Genomic DNA, 20,285 nt, shown 5'->3' on the forward strand with positions numbered 1-20,285 from the left:
GAATCCATTTGCCATCCCCCCCTCCCCTCCCTCTTCGCTCTCTAATAAAGCAAAGGTAGCACTTTGGCACACGGTCGTGGTGAGAGATATTGACATGGCATTTTGATGGCTGTATGAAAGCAAGCTTAATATTGCCTTATTGTTTTGTAACGGCGTCCTGCCGTACATCTCTCTGGCACCCCGGTGTGCACTAAATGGCTTGATGGGAGCTGATACACAAGATTCATGAAGGTTAGCGCACAGTGAGCAGGAGAGGAAAAGCCTCGGTGACATTGAATCGAACAAAAGGGGGGGAATGTAATGGTCTTTTGAGCTCTGATTGAAAAGCTCTGGAGGATTTTCCCAACCCCAACAAGACAATTACTCCGGCGTGGCAGCGGCTCAAGTTGTTTTGCCGCTTCCCTATTTAACCATATTTTGTTGCACCGGAGCGACAAAAACGCAATCCAGGGACGATGGAGCACCGACAGAAAAACAATCATTCAAACTGGGTCCAGCAAAGATCTCTGACTTTTTTTTGTCAAAACGTCCCTGGAAATTTCCCCCTCGAAGACATTGTGAACTTCCAACCAGAAAGTGCTTCTATAAACACAGAGGCCTCTGAGCCTGTTGTTCCGTGTTCGGGGTCAGGATCTGCACCGACCTGACCCCCGGCCCTGACCCGCGCTCCCGATCACTCTCCCCCCCCTGACGTGAAGCCTCAGCGGGGAGCAGCGACAGCACCTTATCCTGTGTTCAGTCCAGGTGTCTTCACCCCCTGGTCACGCAGCGATCTGAACCAACATGACCTGTGCTCCGATCCCCTCTCCCCCCCCCTGACGTGCAACTCCAGCGGGGGAGCACCTTTGCCCTTGTTCTCAGTCCGGTCTTCAACCACCCCCCCCGGTGGTCAGGCCGGGATTGGACCCTACGTGACTCTGGCCTGACCGACGCACTCCCGTCTCTCTCACACACACACACCTCTGCAGCTTCATCGGCAGCATCGGCGTCACACTGCCCATGTTCTTCGTGCTGGCGTTCACCTATAGCGTGGTGCATGACGGTCAAAAGCCTGGTGCTGGAGAAAGAGCTGGGCCTCAAAGAGGTGCTGCGGTCCACCGGCGTGCCCAACGGCGCGCTGTGGTGCGCCTGGTTCACGGAGAACATGACGCTGCTGCTGGTGCCCTGCCTGCTGCTGAGCGTCATGCTGAAGGTCAGTACGGCGGGGGGAGGGAGGAGCGCTCTCTCTCTCTCTCTCTCTCTCTCTCTCTCTCTCTCTCTCTCTCTCTCTCTCTCTCTCTCTCTCTCTCTCTCTCTCTCTCTCCTCTCTCTCTCTCTCTCTCTCTCTCTCTCTCTCTCTCTCTCTCTCGGCGGGGCGTGGGCGAGCACCCGGACCACAAAGCACCCCCGCCCGGGATGGGAACGCAGAGGAAGGGAGGGAGGGTGGCAGGCATAGCTTAGCATGACAAATCGCGGGCTTAGCTTGGCGTGGCGCGCCGCGGAAGGCGCAGATTCAAGGTGGATTATTGACGGGATGGTGGAGTGATTGTTTCGGAATAGAAAGGGGTAGTTGATTGTTTTGGGGAGTGTGTGTGTTTGTGTGTGTGCGTGCGTGTGGGGGGGGGGGGTCTGATGATTGCAGGTGTTTATCTCTGTCAGTAGTTTTGGCAGCTCTTTACTCAGGCATAACAAGTGAATAAAACTGTGTTTTTGTTGAACTCATCAAGAATATGTAATGGAGAGCAAAGGTATTATGAGAAGCATCTTGGAAACAGAAAACAGTGGGCTGTCATATTAATTTTAAATGGCTTCAAAAATGCTCACACATCAGTTGGCTTTTGGCCTTCCAGCCCACATATATTTCTTAAACAAGACAACAGACTGTACTGCAAGATATCAAGAAATGAGATACCTTAAAATGTAAGGCTCTTTGTTGACTAGTGGCGTGTGTACTTTTCTACTGAGAACTACCTTGAACCACAGCTCCTTAGCATATAAGGGCAGGATGTTGTTAGTGAAGAACCAAGATCAGGCCTCACACTATCTCTCAGGACACGCAGGTCAGGGAAATGGGCTTGCTTTGTGTTCTGGTACTCTGCTCTAAATAATCAAGTAATCAAATAATCAAATTGTCACAATTTTGAATCATCAACTTTGAAGAGCACCCAATCATTAAATAATCAAATCTCAACTCTGGTAGTTCTAATTTGAACCAATTTGAACCACGGCAATTACAATACCTTGTGTTTAATCAGATAATGTGTGGGGTATTTCTTTTCTTTTTTGTGTGTTATTTGGTGGCCCTTTCACTGGAAAATTCAAATCCACAATGACCTCTGCATCACAACATCAAATTCCATTAAGATTACCTGTTTGTATTTGGTGTTGATGCTCTCCTTGTACAAACACCGGGAACAACCAACGTCCTAAATAGTTAATTAAGCTCATTAATATACTTACTTCAGCCTACCCCAATGGCAAGCAAATGCAATTCATTCAAACTAGGATAACCTCTATATTACTGTGGATGGACTTACAACAACAAACAAATATTGAACGATAGCCTGCAGCATTTTTGGGTTTTACCGTCTGTTTAATTGGTTGGTTATAAGATGTGAAGGTTAGAAATCAGAAAGGAATTTGTTATACAAGAATTATGGAACCCTAACCTTCACACCAACACCAGTTATTTTAATCTTTATCACAGACAGTCTATCACGAATACGTCAAATCGTACATTCCTTCCAGTGGCACAGAGGTGTGTTTGTTTGGAAATTATTTAAACAACAACAATCCTTCCAGTGCCATAAGAGGTATGTTTGCGTGGAAATATTCCTCCGTTATACTCCTAAATGCTTTTGGTAGTCGTCAAAAAAGGTGAAATGTGAACAGCTGGGCCAAATGTAATTTCCTATCAGCCTAATATGTTTGCGAGGCCTCCACGACGTGTGAACATTGATATCAATGAATGGAGTCGGGAACAAACCTCACGGCGTGATGTGTGCTCAAACGGGGGGCTCGTTCTAAATGATAATTTCAAAGCCGTTTTCGGCGCATTAATAATGGATTTTAATCATGCGCTGATTATCTGGAAGTTTCAATCACGGTCGGTGGGATGTGCGGAGATGGTGCTATCGTACTCTGTTGTTGTTTATGCTTACGATCTTCCGCGAGGTGCGTTTAAGGAAACTGTGTTTTGTCATTGGTCCCGTGTCTAAAAGGGAGTTAACATGTTGAACGGAACTGAAATCCGTCTTGCATTGATCCTCTGATTTATTTTCCCATGCATGAATCCCATTGATTTTACTCATGTTAGCCTCCTCTGACAACACATTTGGTCCTTTGTAAGGGACACGCACACCTCCTCCTGAGCCTGAATGCAAACGGCCGCCCGGTCAGTGACCGTTGGTGGTCCCTGAACAAATCGATACATAAATGTACTGGCTCAATCGATTCTGTATTTTTATTTTTTTATCCCGGTATTCCGCGTCGCTGGCCTTTCTCCCCCCAATTTTCCCTGAGTGTGTTCTCTGATCTCCATCTCCAATCTGCATTGATTAAACGGCCCGCCCCCTCTCTTGCTTCTCCTCTCCTTTTCTTTGCTGCCCTACATCATCCTCCTCCTCCTTCTCCTGGTTCTTTCCTTCGTTCTTTCTAATTTTCGTCTTTCTTTATTTCGTTCGCTCTTTCTCGCTTATTATTTCGTCATCTATTTCTCTTTCTCTCTTTATTCCGTTTTCTTTCTCTCTCTTATTTGATCTCTTGGTCTCTCCTTCTTTATTTCCTTCTCTCTTTTGCTCTCTGTCTTTATTTCACTCTCCCTTTCTCTTTCTTTATTTCGTTCTCATTGTCCCTCTTTTTCGTTCCCTCTTTGTCTCCTTCGTTATTTTCGTTCTTTCTCTGTCTTTATTTCGTTCTCTCTTTTGTTATTTTGTTGTCGCTTTCTCTCTCTATTTCGTTCTCGTTTTCCCTTTATTTCGTTCTCTCTTTTGTTATTTCGTTCTTCTCACTTTCTCTCTCCATTTCGTTCTTTCTCTCCCTTTCTTCATCTCTCTTTCTTTCCCTTCCTCTCCTTCCTCCTCCGTTCCTCCTCCCTCCCCCCCAGGTTCCTGCGCTCGCTGGCCAGCTCGCTGCCTCTGCTCATGACTCTGGCCTGGATCTTCTCGGTGGCCCTGATCGTGAAGGGCATCGTGCAGGAGAAGGAGGCGCGCCTCAAAGAGACCATGCGCATCATGGGCCTTCGGACGTCCATCCACTGGCTCACCTGGGCCTTCTCCAGCATGCTGCCGCTAGCTGTTAGCGCCGCCTTGCTCGCCGTCCTCCTGAAGGTGATCCCGTCGGTGTCTGTGGTTTCGGACGACGCAACGCTTTTGTTGTGGAGGGGTCGACGGTGGTGCTAAGACGTGGTTTGCAGGGGTTCTGATCAAGAATGAGTTAGAATAGAGGTGACTGTAGCAAGTAGGATGGTGCAATGGATATAGGGGGTTGTATTCCAGAGGGAATGCACTGGGTTCGATCCCCAATGTCCGCAGCATACCTGTTGACGTTCGGATCCAAAGGTCAATGCTGCTTTGGATAAAAGTGTCTCCTAAATGACTAAAGTTTACAAAGTAGATTTTGAATTAGAGACCAAGCACTCAGTCGTATAGAATCATCCACAACTACAGGACAACTACGAGTGTCAAATCCTTGCAGAACAACCAACCAAAACATAAATAAAAGTCGAACCACCGGTTCCTCCTGGTTCATCCAACCCGTTGCCCCTCCCAGCCCTCCAAAATGTAAAGCGTTGTTTCCTTCGCCCGAAAAAACCCAGAGCACACACTCCCGTAACACCACACCTTCCAACCGAATCACTCGCTAATCAAACCGATCCTCCACCTCTTCCTCCCTCCTTCTCCCTTCCGTTCCTCTCCCGTCGGCGACTCCTGTTTAAAAAAAATCCAACCCTGCGTCTCGTGTTGTGTTGGTTCCTGCGCCCCGTGTTTGGTGTGTGTAACCCCCCTTGCTCCCTATCGCAGTACGGCAGCGTGCTGTACTACAGCGACCCGACGCTGGTGTTCGTGTTCCTGCTGGCGTTCTGCACGGCCACGGTCACGCAGTGCTTCCTGATCAGCGTCTTCTTCTCCAAGGCCAACCTGGCGGCGGCGTGCGCCGGCCTCGTCTACTTTGTGCTCTACCTGCCCTACGTGCTGTGCTACGCGTGGAAGGACAGCATGCGCTTCGGCGCCAAGGTGGCCGTGGTGAGTGCCTTTGCGGTGGGGTTCGGGGCGTTTGGCAGACACTTTTGTCCCAAGCGAATTACGATAAGAACATTTGTCAGAAGAAAGAGAAGCAACATTCGCTGTCGGTACAGTGAGGGTGTTCATAGAAACAAGTCCCAAGCACTAACAATTGCTAGGTAGCTTGGATAAGGTGGTACACAATGCTGTACTGAGTACTATTTTTAAGCGAAAGCCGGACTAAACCCAGCAGCTGTAGCAATGAATCGCTACAGCTGGTGTGTTTAGTCCGGATGATAATCAGCTCATTTGATCGATTATACAAACTTATTTTTTCCTGTCTACTGTGGAACCATATAATATCTCCCTCTTTCTCGGTCATTGAAATCAACCATCACAACTTAGCTCATTAAATGTATCGCTTGAACTTAATCAAAGTGAATTAATTGCAATCCAATTCAGCATTAGACCCGTTGTACAATTAATCTCCAGTAAATGACTGTGGAGTTAGTGGGAGCGAACAAGGGGGGAAAATACACAATTTCCTTTTTGGAAATAGAGAAAACATACAAGAAAGAGCCCTGAAGAAAGTTTGTGTCCTATCCATCCTCCTTTCCTGTTAACAAAGGGATCGGATGGTGGACCGGGGAAAAAGAAGAGATAAATAGTGCACCATTGCTCAACTCTCACCGTACCCTTTCTAAGTGACCTTTCCAGGGGGGCCTGCATCATTTGTCGTCCCCGGCTGTCCTTTTCCCGCCGACAGAGGAACAGGAAATCTTTAATCTTCATTGCCATGCATGTAGCCTCATCTTCCCAGCTGGCGACCACCAGAATGCCGGTCTTTTTTTTCCTGTTTTGCAAATCTTAACATTGACCCCCCCCCCCGCTCCCGCCTTCCTGTGCGTTACTCCGGTCATCAGTGCTTGTCCGGTGGTGTTCCAGCCCCACCCCACCTCCACCACCCCTCACCTCTTCAATCATGGTGTTTTCCCTTCCTGCTTCATCTGTCCCGATCATTCCACCTCTCAAACTGAAAGCATAACTCCAGGCTGAGGCCCCTTGCCTCTGCAGCCTCGTGGTTCCAGCAGAAATGATTAAATTGCTTCTATCCGTGAGGTAATGATGGATGTATTTGTCTTCTGCTTGGCTATTTCAAATCAGCATCCATCCCTCTCTCTCTTTCTCGCTCTCCCTCTCTCTCTCTCTCTCTCTCTCTCTCTCTCTCTCCCTCTGTCCTCTCTTTCTGTCCTCTCTCTCTCTCTGTCCCCCCCCCTCTCTCCCTCTCTTTGCCCCCCCCCTTACTCTCTCTGTCCCCCACCCCTCTCTCTCTGTCTCTCCCCCCCCTCCCCCTCTGTCTCACTTTCTGTCTCTATCCTACTTTTAAAAACCTGTGTGAACAACTGCGGTTTCTCTTAATGTTTCTCTCAACACTTCCTCCACAAACTTCCTACTGCCTCGGCTTCCTCTCTCGGCTGCACTACATATTCTCTCGCTCTCTCTCCAGATTGATGGGCTAGCCCTCTAATTAGCATGAACAATGTTTCCCTGACCAAGCGGCGCTTTCAGACTCATCGCTTCGCTTAATTTGGGCAGAGGGAAAGCACACAGCTCAGATGGATCTGGGAGCTGCGAAGGCACATAGATCTCTCCCGTCCCGCCGCACTGTCTTTGATAATTAAGCCGTGAAAACTCACATTTATAAAAAGAAAAGGAGAAAAGTTGGGGATAACTGAACCGAACCATCGCCAGTTGGTAATTCATATAAGTGTTGCCCCGTGAATAAGGAACATAGTAGGCTACCAATACACTGCCTATAGCCTACAGTTAGCACAATTAACGCTATCAAATCAATGTCATACCAAACGTATAGTCCATTTCCCTTTACTTTTGCTCTCCTGGGAGTCTGTGCTCCAAACTTAAAACAAGTTTCTCCTGAGCTCAGACACAGCGAGAGCCTTCACCTCAGAGGGGAGCGAGCTTCAAATTGCCCCCGTGACACGTCGTCAGGGAGTCTGGACGGTGTGTTTGGTCAAGGTCAGAGCGTCACCTCCCAATGTTTTGGCCGGGCCCCTTCGACGAGGGGTCAGGAATGATTCACACACTGGCGCCTGCTGGCAGCAGTGGGAGAATACTTACGCCGCTGGCAGGAGAAGACTTTGACATGCCTTTACTTTGGGGCCACTAAAAGGGTCAAGGATGCCTGGCCTGAGCGAGGTTAAACTAGCTAGGGCTATATGCCGGCAGCATCGGCATAGCGTCATCGTACATAAGGCTCTTGATCCGCCATGTATATCAGAGAGCTTCATGGCGATCCTATCATTGCTTCAGGCTGCATAATACTAGCGGTTAGCCCTAAGCATGCTCATGCCCTAGCAATGCAAACCAAGCTAACTTACAAGCTAACAATGGAAACCATTAGGGTTTGCCACCATTTCATCGCAGCACATTACGCTATCAACTCTCAGTGCTGCGGCCTAGCAAAGCATAGTAAGCTAGTGGATTATCACATGGCCCTATCATTGCATCACGGCCCACAGCTAACCGCTAACCGCGCGGTGACTGTTGACCCAGACGGCCCACAGGTACCCCCCCCTGGCCCCGCATTGCACCGTAGCACATACCTCTAACTCTCGCCGGCTCCTGTAAATGACTGTGGCATCTGCCGGAGTTAAAACGCTGTGAGCAAATGAGGGGTGATGAAACAGCTGGCAAGCAGCATGCAGTGGAGAGCGATAGGTTGGCGGCAGATGCTGTTGCGTCGAGGGTAGGGGGGGGGGGAGAGAGAGAGAGGAATCGTCTGCCATTTCCTACTGTACGAAACAGCCCACTGATCTTTGTTTGCATCACATGAATTGCATCCCGGTCTGTGCCCTCCAGAGAGACCTAGCGAGGGAGGTAGAGAGAGAGAGAGCGAGCGAGAGAGAGAGAGAGGACAAGGTAAAGAGAGAGGGAAGTTCTGTCTTCCCGCGGAGAGAGAATCCTCAACCCTCGAACAAAAAGCCCTTCGTGGCCAGCGTCTCTTTTCCTGTACCGGGCTCTCCTCCGCTCGCAGTTCAGATATCCCTTACCGTATGCGCCTGCACAAGTCATCCTACACATGAACCTCGGCGTCTCTGGCCAACATGATCGACAGCGGCCGCCAAACCCCCCCCCCCCGACACGCGCTCGACGAGAGGGCTCCAGACGCCAAACGCTTCTCGTCCCCCGAGACGTCAAATCCGGACCAACTGTCGCCTCTGCTCCCCTCCCCAGAGCCTGCTGTCGTGCGTGGCCTTCGGCTACGGCTGCGAGAACCTCTCCAAGTACGAGGAGCAGGGCCTGGGCATCCAGTGGTCCAACATAGCCCAGAGTCCGGAAGAGGGGACGCGCTACAGCTTCCTGGTCTCCATCCTCATGATGCTGCTGGACGCGCTGCTGTACTGGACGCTCACCTGCTACATCGAGAACGTCTTCCCAGGTAACGGCGCTCGCACGCTTCTGTGGGACACGCCGCCGTCTAACAGAGCGACGGGACGGTGAACCATCAAAGGGTGTGAACGAAATTGGAGAAGATACTAAAAGAAGGTTTTTGACGTTTACGTTTATATTCAAGGGAATTTAGCAGACGCTTTTAACCAAAGTGACTCACAATAAGTACATTTGTCAGAAGAAGGAGAAACAATATACCGCTGTCGGCACAGTAAGGATGTTCTTAGAAACAAGTGCCAAGGACTGACAATTGCTAGGTTAACCCATTCCCCGTTTATAAGAGGATTGCTAGGATAAGATACTACACTCCCCCCAGCAAGGGGTAAGAGGTCATACATACAGGGTCTAAGTGAACTCTAGTGCTGCACAACCTAGTTAAAATAAGTTATCGTCATTTATTGAGCGCAGAGTATGAGAAGTAGCAGTGGAAGTCTTTGTTTTCTTTATGCAATGACATTTAACGTATGATCATTATTTCATTATTTAAATTTGATATAATCAAGCGTGATGATGCTGTCGGTTCGACGGGATCGGAGGCCGACGTTAATAAGTACCACGCAGTCCGCGATCCCAGCAGAGTCGGGTCCTTAATATCGTATTCCAGTCCGACGATAATTAATCCAATCATCGGAGGACCTCTCCACCAGGCCGGGCCCCCGGAGCAAGGGGCCCCACGTCCCCCTCGTTATTATCATCATCATGATTGTCGTTCTGATTAAACCTTGTGTGTGTGTGTGTGTGTACCCCTCAAATCGCAGGCCAGTACGGGATCCCCAAGCCGTGGTACTTCCTGGTCACCAGGTCTTATTGGTGCGGGACCACTGCCGCGGCGAGCACCGTCCACCCGGACACGCTCAAGAACCCGGGGGTCCAAAACGGTACACACCGGCCTCACGGCCGTGCTCTCGTTGTGACTTTAACCCCGTTCCACCAACGTTTCAGGGCTGGTTCGGAGCCAGTGCCGATCTCGAACCGGTTCGTGGCCTTGACACATTAATAAACCTGGCTCCGGGCCAGACAAACAGGTTCTGACTCCAGCTGGTCCAGAAACAAGAACCAGTGACATCTAGCACTGGGTTAGCGTAATTCTAACACGTACATTTTAACGTCCTGACATCGTCAGGACGTGTTGCTAGGACAACGGCGTCGTAGGCTCTGATGCATTGGCGTGGCTCTACTCTCTTTCCACTCTTAAGTCTGTGGAAGATCAAGCTGGTTCTTGGGGAGTTGGCGTGTAGAACCAACACTGAACCAGCACCAGCCCAGCACCGGGTTTGCGTTGGTGGAAAGGAGGTATTGTTGTTTTTTCGTCTGCTGGCTGATGAAACGACCAACCGCCGAATCACGGTCCAAAAATAACTCCCTGCCAACTGCCAATGGTGGCCTTGTTTGACTGGCAGTTGAATGCTTCGAAAAGAACGCTTTGGACCCACGAACTGAGAATAAACCGTGAGAAACGTGTGTTTTTATCGCTGAATTCTCCACGGGTCATCGTTTGTCAAAGCGGGGGAAAAACAGAGCTCCTAATTAGTTAGCGGTAGCGTTAATATGTCAGGCGGTGGCGGCGGCGTTGCTGCAAACCAATGCTAACACCTCATTGGCTGAGCAGGGCTGATAACAGGCGAGGTGAGGCCGATGGGAGCGAGGTGTCTCCGGGAGAGTCTCTAATGAACACGGGGACGGCGGGCTGGGGAGGGCTGGTTACTCCCAGGATTGGGTGCTCGTATTGTTAACAATGTGGGTAGTGACAGTTTTAATGTCACTTTATGATTCCGCAACATAAATTCCTGCTAATAACAAATATGCTGTTGGGTATTTGCTTTTCTTTTTTCAAATATGGTATACGGTTTAATACGGCCCACTTATACTTTATGTTTATAAGTCGAGGACAAACGAAAAAGGGATGGGAAAACTGTAAACCGACTGTCAGTTTTATGAATTAAAGAATGTGCAGGTAAAATAAAGAATTTATGATCGGTGATTACGACAAGGATTATTTCAATTATATTTGCGAGTATAACGACGCGATCGGTTTAATGAAAAATGTTTCCTACGCAATGTAACCTCCAACTCTTTCATAAGGCTGTCTGGGATTTCGGAGACAGCAATCAAAACATCCATCAGTATAAGGGAGGGAACTCGCATCGTATGTGTCCTTGAAAAAGTTAAAGTATTTAATGAAGATGTTATTTAAAGGCAGTTGTTAAATCATCCAACAGTGGCTTGAAGCACAGGCCCATGTTTCACACTAAATTGTGAGTATTTGCACCCTTTCAATGATGATGTTTACACTGCCCAATAATACGCACAAACATAATTTGTGATGAGGTGAAGTGGGTACTCAACAAAAAAATATATTAGAGGGGGTACAATAGTAGAAAAAGTTTGAGAACCACTGACCTATGGTATTATTCAGCCTTTGGCAAGCAGAGAATGTTCCGCGAATGAAAGAGTGCATTTCTTCACATTGCCCCCTTGTTCTCTAAAGGTTACCTTGAGAAGCCACCGCCCGACATGAAGGCGGGGGTCTCCATTCAGAACCTTGTGAAGATCTACAAGACGGGGAAGAAGCTGGCGGTGGACGGCCTCAGCGTGGACTTCTACGAGAACCACATCACGTCGTTCCTGGGTCACAACGGAGCGGGGAAGACCACCACCATGCAAGTAGCGCGGGATTTGCTTTACTCACCGGCCCTCTGTTCGATTGTTTGTTGTGTGATCTGCCATTGGTCGTTTGTCGTTCTCTATTTTTTGGCCCGCCGCGCTTTAATCATATTTTTTTACTGAGTACTCGATTCGGACACTGAAACGGCTGAAAAATAACCATCTGTTTCATTAAAAAATGGGTCTGAATAATGCGTCGTAAGCGCTGAACAACCAGTATTTCATGGTCGGTTGGTTATCCAAAGCACCGCTCAGTCTTTTACTGGGATGGGTTTTATATAACACGATTATTTAAAGGACTAAATAAAAACCCTGCATGCAATATTTGAAGACTATATTCAAGTTAATATTTCTTAACATGAAACGTACTTGTTGACCTGTACTCGTTGACATGTTATACTCTGAATGCTAATCTTTGTGTAACTAGTCAACAATATATGATTATACGATATGATTATTTGCTGCGACTGCGGTCTTCGTCAACCCAAAGCATATTGGCGAACTTTTTATGTGACTTCCTGTTCTATACTCCCGCCCCCTATAGGTCCATCCTGACCGGGCTGTTCCCGCCCACCTCAGGCACCGCCCTCATCCACGGGCTGGACATCCACACAGACATGGACGCCATCCGCAAGCACCTGGGCATGTGCCCGCAACACAACGTCCTGTTCAACGAGTGAGCCCTCCACGCTTACACATCATTTATTCATCATCGGTGGGAAAAATTCCCACGTTAATATTTGGTGTTTCGGGCGTCCCGGTGGCTCAACGGGTAGAGCGTGTACCGTACAGGCTCAGTCCTGACCGCAGCGACCCGGGTTTTGAACCTGCCCGTGGTCATTTGCTGCATGTCCACCCCTCTGTCTCCCATACCTCCCTCTCTAGCTCACTCTATCATAAAGCATACAAATGCAAGAAACAAATCATTAAAAATATATTTTTTTTGTTGCGCTATTCAAACAAACCCCCAAGAAAATTGGCGGTCAAAATGCGACAACACAAACACAGCTTAGACTCTGCATCATCGTGCTGCAGAACCAGTTTCCGATGAATATTCATCTGGAGTGTCGTGGGGGTGTTCGGGGAGCCTGCCTGGGAGCCACATCTGGCCTCCACCAGGCCTGGAGTGTTGTTAAAAGCCGTCGCACTTCAAGGGGGATCCGTCCCCCCCTGCATATAAAGGGCCCCGAAATGAACATGAAGAGCCCAATCATAACACATAAAGACAGACACACCGGCAGAGAGTCAACACCCTCCCCATCACCTCGTTAGGGCCACGAAGGACGGAGAGACCACGCCCTCCCCATCACCTCGTTAGGGCCACGACGGACGGAGAGACCACGCCCTCCCCATCACCTCGTTAGGGCCACGACGGACGGAGAGACCACGCCCTCCCCATCACCTCGTTAGGGCCACGACGGACGGAGAGACCACGCCCTCCCCATCACCTCGTTAGGGCCACGGCGGGCGGAGAGACCACGCCCCCCGATCTCCTCGTTAGCGCCACGCCAGCTCTTGATTGGTCGCCCAATCAATCCCCAATCTCCAATCAATCCGGCCTCGTGTTCTCCACCTACAAAGGAGGAAATCCGAGAAAAAAGGGGGCTGAGAACGGCATCTGTTCAGGTAATCAGCTGGCATTTTCCCAAACGTGCGCCGGCGCAGCGATGACCGCCACCGGTCCATGTCCACCGCACCACCAGTGTTTCCTGCCAACCTCCCCTTTTTCTGTGTTTTTCTCCCGCTTTTTCCTCCTCTCCTTCCACGTCCGACGCGCTGATCACCTCCACCCCCGACGCGCTTCGTCCCTCGTAATAACGGGGCCCGGGGCACCTTCGGCGGATTACGCTCATTAATATTTATCCCGGGACAGAGCGCCCTCGTCTGCATTAAGTGGTGGTGGGGGGGGGGCGGCTCGGGATGGGGGGCTCGGATGGGGGGGGGGGGGCTGAAATATTCATGCACACATGGAGACATTTCCGGCCTGAATGGGAGGAGGCTAATTCAAGTGAAAACCATTTCCACTCTTTTAAAGTTCAAAAATCCAGTACCGACCCCCGACCCCATTTATATTCTCCTGCGTTCGTCGTGACAGTTTGGAACGTCGGATTTCCAGGTTATTTCCTGGGGAGGTACATTTGAATGAATTCTTGAGGGGGAAGGGGGGAGAGATATGTTTAAATGAATTAAGAAAAAAGGATGTGGTCATGGAGGGCTGGCATTTTGCCCACGGCATGACGAGTGGTCCTGGTGGTGTTCAGGCCGCGAGAGGCTTTAGGGCTGACGAAGGCTCTCTCTCTTTCTCTCTGTCTGTCTGGCTCTCTGTCTCTCTCTCTCTCTGTCTCTCTCTCTCTCTATCTCCCTCTCTCTCTTTCTCTCTCTCTCTCTCTCTCTCTCTCTCTCTTATTCTCTACCTCTCCCCCTCTCCCTATTCTCTCTCTCTACCTATTCTCTCTCTCTCTCTCTCTCTCTCTCTCTCTCTCTCTCTCTCTCTCTCTCTCTCTTATTCTCTACCTCTCCCCCTCTCCCTATTCTCTACCTCTCTCTCTCTCTCTCTCTCTCTCTCTCTCTTATTCTCTCTCTCTCTCTCTCTCTTATTCTCTACCTCTCCCCCTCTCCCTATTCTCTCTCTCTCTCTCTCTCTCTCTCTCTCTCTCTCTCTCTCTCTCTCTCTCTCTCTCTCTCTCTCTCTCTCTCTCTCTCTCTCTCTTATTCTCTACCTCTCCCCCTCTCCCTATTCTCTACCTCTCTCTCTCTCTCTCTCTCTCTCTCTCTCTTATTCTCTACCTCTCCCCCTCTCCCTATTCTCTCTCTCTCCCTATTCTCTCTCTCTCTCTCTCTCTCTCTCTCTCTCTCTCTCTCTCTCTCTCTCTCTCTCTCTCTCCCTCTCTCTCAGCCTGACGGTGGAGGAGCATGTCTACTTCTACGCCCGTCTGAAGGGACTGAGCCGGGCCGAGGTTGCCGCGGAGATGGACCAGATGATCGCCGACGTGGGCCTTCCACACAAACGAAAGGACCTGTCCAAGAACCTGTCAGGTGTGACACACACACACACACGCACGCGCGCGCACGCACACGCACACACGTGACTGTTGCAAGCATATTGCCCCAATATCACACGGGAGATATTAAATTGTATTCAATATGAAACAGACGTGATAAATTCACCTGCCTGCTTGTGTGTGTGTGTGTGTGTGTGTGTGTGTGTGTGTGCTCGAACCGCACGCTGTATCGGAATGTCGGGAGGACGTAATTCACTGCCCGTGGGGGCCTTTAGCGTGGGCCCCTTCCTGCCTGATGAATCATCCTCCGTCACGGGTTGCTTATGGAGGGGGGGGGGGGAGGGGGGGGGGGCACTGAAATATGACGCCCAAGGTTAATCCGCGCTGACATTTCCGCCATATTAGCGCGGCGCCGGTTGCATTCTGATCAGCAGTGGTCCCAGCGCGGGGCTGACCGCTGGCGCCTGCAGGTGAGAGCGGGACTGGAGGTATTTATAGGCCCCGACGTCAGTCACTGTGTCCATGCAGAGGTGCATAGATAATTTATTACCTTAATACAGACATTTAATCTGTATCCGTTCAGTCTGTCTGTGTGTTCCGTCTGTCAATGTGTTTTTGTTTGTGCGTTTCTGTGTGTATTCCGTCTTTCCGTGTGTGTGTGTGATTGTTTGTTTGTGCGTGTCTGTGTGTGCGTTTGAATGCGTCGGCCCGTGTGTGTTCCATCTGTCCGTGTGTCTGTGTTCCCAGTTCTTCATCAGTCCGTCTGCATGTATCCAACCGTCCATCCCTCCGTCGCTCACCGAAAAAAAATGGATGTTTTGCACGACGATTTCTCCATCGGACACGACGAAAACCCCAGACGCATCCCGGTAACACCTCTATCTCCCCCCCTGTCCCTCCCCCTCCCCAGGAGGGATGCAGAGGAAGCTGTCGGTGGCCATCGCCTTCGTCGGGGGCTCCAAAATAGTGATCTTGGATGAGCCGACAGCGGGGGTGGACCCCTACGCCCGACGGGGGATCTGGGAGCTGCTGCTCAAGTACAAGCAAGGTAGAGTCGCCGGGGGGGGGGGGGGGGGGGGGAGGTTGAGTCACTGGAGGGGGGGGGGGAGGGGGACGCTCTGCCTGGAGGGGGCCTCGTTGTCCTCCGATCTCCCGGTGTTAAACGGCAGCTTGACGATGATCGGGACTTTGCACAGAGCTGATGGGATCGGAGGATCGCTTTTAATTATAACTAATTACCGAGCATTATGTTGAAGTTATGATTTGGGTTTTAAGCTCTCTTTGATAAAATACAAGCTTTATAAAATATTCGTATTCAAAGGTTTCAATGGACCTTCATTACCTATCTGATATTTGAATACATTTGAAATATCTTAAATTAGTTTTGCCGACAGTGTCGTCCTCCGATCTACCGGTCGTTAAAAATCTACAAACTTTCGTTATAAGCAAGCCGCAAAATCAATCGACAAAGAGAGAAAGGAAAGAAAAACAGGGGTGAAAAGTTCGTAAAAAGCGAACGTCTCATTAATCGTCGGTTCTTTGAGTCGTGTTTTCATCGTAACTTTTGGGCCCTCTTTCACTTTGTTCTGCCGATGTGGCTGTAAACAAGTCTCTTGACGTTCTAATAACACAGTCACCCAGCAGATGTCTAAATGTTTAATGTGCATTGAGCAGCTTTCCGCCCTCCCGTTGTCATTACCCCGGCGCTCTCTCTAATCAGGGCTTTCCACGGCGATGGGAAGATTCGTCTTTTGTAATGAGGACACCCACACACTAGGCCGCCTCAAAGGCCTTTCATATGGGCCTGCCGTCAACGGCATGCCATTTATTTTAGCTTTGAACCAAATCAAATAGATGATACATTTTTGAGGGGGGATTATGAGGCCCGGTTTCATGGAGGTGTGCTCGTGGGAATTGAAAGGAGGAGGAGGAGATTAAAACTTTGGTCGTTTTGTAGTCTGGTGAGTTTGATCGCTTTTTATTTTCTAACTAACGGCTCATGATTGGAAAATTGGAAACAAATGGAACAAGGCACGTAAGACCTGTGACAGAAGTACCTATATTTACCTTTATATCGGCAGGCCGTGAATGTAAATACAATCAATGACAATCTTGTTAAATCAATTGGGGGATTCACGTCATTCAATCAGTCTGCATCAATCAAGTCTGTTACAATGGCCCAGTCATGGTAGCAACAGCCCACACTTGATAGCAAAGCTTGTCACAGACCAGGCTGGTCACAGACTAGCTTTCTCTTTAAAACATTTAAGCGATTACTCCTCAAGGTGCTTAACCTCATCAGATACAGCGTCGGGCGGCATTCAGTCACTCGGCCTCAGGCAACTTCTTTGGCAGGGAAATTTTAAATGTTTCTTATGGAAATGAAGCATGATATCTCAAAGTTTAAATACAAGGCTTTCCGAGAGGGTATCAATTTTATTCATGCTGTCGGCGTGACACTAAGAAGGGTTAAAAGGAGAGCCAAACACCAACAGCGTTTGGATTAGACGAGAGAGACTACCTCTGGAGGCTAGGTGCGATACTGAATGCCTGGTAAATGCAGTGCATTTGTACAGCGCGTTTCTTACCAGTGGCCACCCAAAGTGCTTTACAATACAGCCTAACATTCACCCATTCATACGCACATTCACACCCGCTGGCGATGTCAACCATGCAAGGCGACAGCCAGCTCGTCGGGAACAGTGAGGGTTAGGTGTTTTTCTCAGGCTAAGAGGAGCCGGGGATCGATCTAGCAACCTTCGGTTACAGGTCAACCCGCTCTACCTCCTGAGCCACTCCCGCTATCACACCAAAATTGTACCGGGGGCGAAAATTGTACCTCCTGCGTAATCCGCGTCGAAACATTACAACATCGATCGACGTGATTGTCCGTTGCCAGGCAGGTTTCAAAAAACATTCGCGCTCATCAAGACGAAATAACATAATGCAGATAACACTCGTTTTTACTTTATATTTGTATTGTATTGAATTTAGCTAGTAAACTGAGTGTTTAAAGTGTATCGTAGTAGTATATTTGTATTTTATTTAATTGTTTAATCGAATTTAGCTAGTAAACTGAGTGTTTAAAGTGTATCGTAGTCTAGCTAGCTTGTGTTAATCTAATTTAGAAAATAGACGTCATCGTTCGACGCGATCGTCCGTTGCCAGGCAACGTTCGACGCAATCATCAGTTGCCAGGCAGGTTTCGAATCTTCGAACGCGGATTACGTAGGCGGTGCAATTTTCGCCCCCGGTACAATTTTGGTGTGACAATGCCTCACGTATCATCCCCTTATGGTCGGTCAACCGCTGGGGATGTGGACGCAGCACACCTTGTTACTTATGGGAACTGGAGTCAAGAGGCTTGCACTGGGGTGCCCGTAACCCTGCTCCAGAATGAACAAAACATTTTGGGGGGGTACACAGTGTGGGCTTAATAATTAAAGAGGTGTAAATGGTAATCATAGAAAAGGCTAACATCTTTGTTTAACCGATTAGACTACTCATTGAGGTGTTTACCACCTAAACAGCCTGTAATGGGAATTGAAAGGACAAACAGACTTTCGGTAATTACTGTTATAATTTTGGGTTTTAACCTTTCTTTGAGAAAATAGAAGCTTTAAGAAATAGGGTAATTAAACCCATTACCCATCTGACACAAATATTTATTTTGATTACCTTTTAAATAACTTTGTTTTCACTATTTTGTTAACAAATAATTAACAATAACTAACAATAACTCACAATTTAAATTGCCTGCCCTTTCGTTAGGTCGTTAAATCATAATTGAACAGTTAACACATTCTTTTTTTTATTGTTTCCTACTGCACTCAACATCATTATCCTGTCAGTTTTTGTCGCCCCTTTTCAAATTCGTTGGTTATTTCACCACAAAGCTTTGCAACATAATTTCCGTAGAAGCCTGACAACCTGCGTGAAACTCATAACTGCCAGAACTGCCCATCCACCACTGCTGCATGTTTCAATTTCTCAATGTCTCCCAATCTGACAAAAAAAAGCTGCCAAGACACGCTGCCAATTTACCTGAATCTCTCTCGTCTCCATTTCCCCTTCATGCAGCGTTGCCCCAGAACACAAAATAAATCACGACGCCTTTGCGGGCTGTTCCCCTTTCAAGCAGATATTGGGCTTCTTCTTGGCTCAGACGTGGTGCTGTGTGTTTTTTATTTACTCCTGCTCGGGAATAAAAAGAACAGAACGCAAGCACAACGAATCCCAGGGAAAATCATTGGCTGAGATTGAGCTAAGCATATAAAACGAGCCGACTCTGCCAAATCAAACCACTGGCAAGCCTCACAGTTCAAAGTCAAACTTTCTTTTATCTTTTATCTTTTCTCTCTCCCTCCTCCCTTTCACTCTCGGAGTGAAGAAGCAGGAAGGACAATAAAATATATATACATACATATATACGTACACAATTTTAGCAATGGCCTCTCTTGGGTTCCTCGGGGGCTTTTAAAAACATGCGTGGCGTCAGCCGTTGACCGTGACATGATTTTTCAAAGTACAGAATATTTCCGTGGTCTCTCCTCCCATGTTCCGCTTCCTTGTTGTCCCTCAAACATGCTAATTACTGCCAGCCGAAGAGACGTGACATAACGGGGCTCTGTTTGTGTTGGTTCTCGCCTGATGCCGTCCCACTTGGTATGGGATGCTAATTGAATTTGAAGACAACAAAACAAAAATGGGATTTCTGTGACACACACAAAAAAAAGAACCCAAAAGAAAGATGTTTTGGAGCTGAACGAGAGATGTGTATGTGTGCGTGTGCATGCCTGTGTGTGTGTGTGTGTGTGTGTGTCTGTCTGTCTGTGTGTTTGTGTCTGCATGCGTGAGTGTGGGTGCCTGTGTGTGTGTGTGTGTGTCTGTCTGTGTGTGTTTGTGTCTGCATGCGTGAGTGTGGGTGCCTGTGTGTGTGTGTGTTTGTGTGTGTGGTTGCCTGCTTGTGTGTGGATGTGAGCATCTGCGTGCCTGTGCCTGTGTGTGTGTCTGTTCCTGCCTGTGTGTGTGTGTGTGTGCGTGCGTGCGTGCATTGTGTTGATGTGATGGGAGTGTCTATGAGGATCCGCCTTGGCACTCAGAGTTGGACTACGAGGAGATAAACGATTACCACGTGGACGCAGGTCGTGACACTGGCCGTGCCGGATAAGTTTGCCGTCGCTGCATCCTTTCTCACTCATCCCATCACAGCCCCTCTCAGAAACAAACAGGGCCGCTTTGCGCTCCTGGTTTGTGTTCCTGTCGTCGCTGTTCTGCTGTTTGTCTGCATCCGGGCTCAATGTCATGACTGCCGCTGACACCCAACACACACATGGCAGGTACAGACTGCACCGTTTTACTCTTCTGTCTCACCTGTATCCCCATCTCCATCTCGCTCTCTCTCTCTCTCCCCCTCTACTTCCCTCCCCCTCACCCCTCCTCTCTCTCTCCTCTCCCTCCTCCCCCATTTCTCTCTCTCCCTCCCCCCCCCCCTCTCTCTCTCTCTCTCTCTCTCTCCCCCATTTCTCTCTCTGTCTCTCTCTCTCTCTCTCTGTCTCTGTCTCTGTCTCTGTCTCTGTCTCTGTCTCTCTCTCTCTGTCTCTGTCTCTGTCTCTCTCTCTCTCTCTCTCTCTCTCTCTCTCTCCCTCTCTCCCCCTCTACCTCTCTCTCTCCTCCCCCCCCCCTCCCCACCAGGCCGTACCATCATCCTGTCCACTCACCACATGGACGAGGCGGACATCCTGGGCGACCGCATCGCCATCATCTCCCACGGCAAGATGCGCTGCTGCGGCTCCTCCATGTTCCTGAAGAAGGTCTTCGGCCGCGGCTATTACCTGACCCTGGTGCGCGGCGGGAACCAGCACGCCACCGCGCAGCGCGGACAGCAGCCGCACGCCGCCGAGGTCAGTGGTCTCCCAGTGTTGATGCGGCCCCCCGGGGGAAACGC

General features: G+C 49.1%; 1 protein-coding gene across 1 annotated transcript in view; it reads left to right on the top strand.

Moving 5' to 3' along the window:
* The window catches only part of LOC132445713 (phospholipid-transporting ATPase ABCA1), a 119,075-nt gene that overhangs the window by 19,918 nt on the left and 78,872 nt on the right, over positions 1–20,285 (top strand). Inside the window, exons 7-15 of the mRNA XM_060035830.1 lie at positions 4,085–4,307; positions 5,001–5,222; positions 8,457–8,661; positions 9,431–9,550; positions 11,161–11,332; positions 11,881–12,012; positions 14,233–14,372; positions 15,249–15,386; positions 20,033–20,241. Of these exons, the coding sequence (XP_059891813.1) occupies positions 4,085–4,307; positions 5,001–5,222; positions 8,457–8,661; positions 9,431–9,550; positions 11,161–11,332; positions 11,881–12,012; positions 14,233–14,372; positions 15,249–15,386; positions 20,033–20,241 (1,561 nt within the window). The remainder of the gene's footprint in view (positions 1–4,084; positions 4,308–5,000; positions 5,223–8,456; positions 8,662–9,430; positions 9,551–11,160; positions 11,333–11,880; positions 12,013–14,232; positions 14,373–15,248; positions 15,387–20,032; positions 20,242–20,285) is intronic.

The sequence above is a fragment of the Gadus macrocephalus genome, chromosome 17 (genome assembly GCF_031168955.1).
Source record: "Gadus macrocephalus chromosome 17, ASM3116895v1".
Classification (NCBI taxonomy): domain Eukaryota; kingdom Metazoa; phylum Chordata; class Actinopteri; order Gadiformes; family Gadidae; genus Gadus; species Gadus macrocephalus.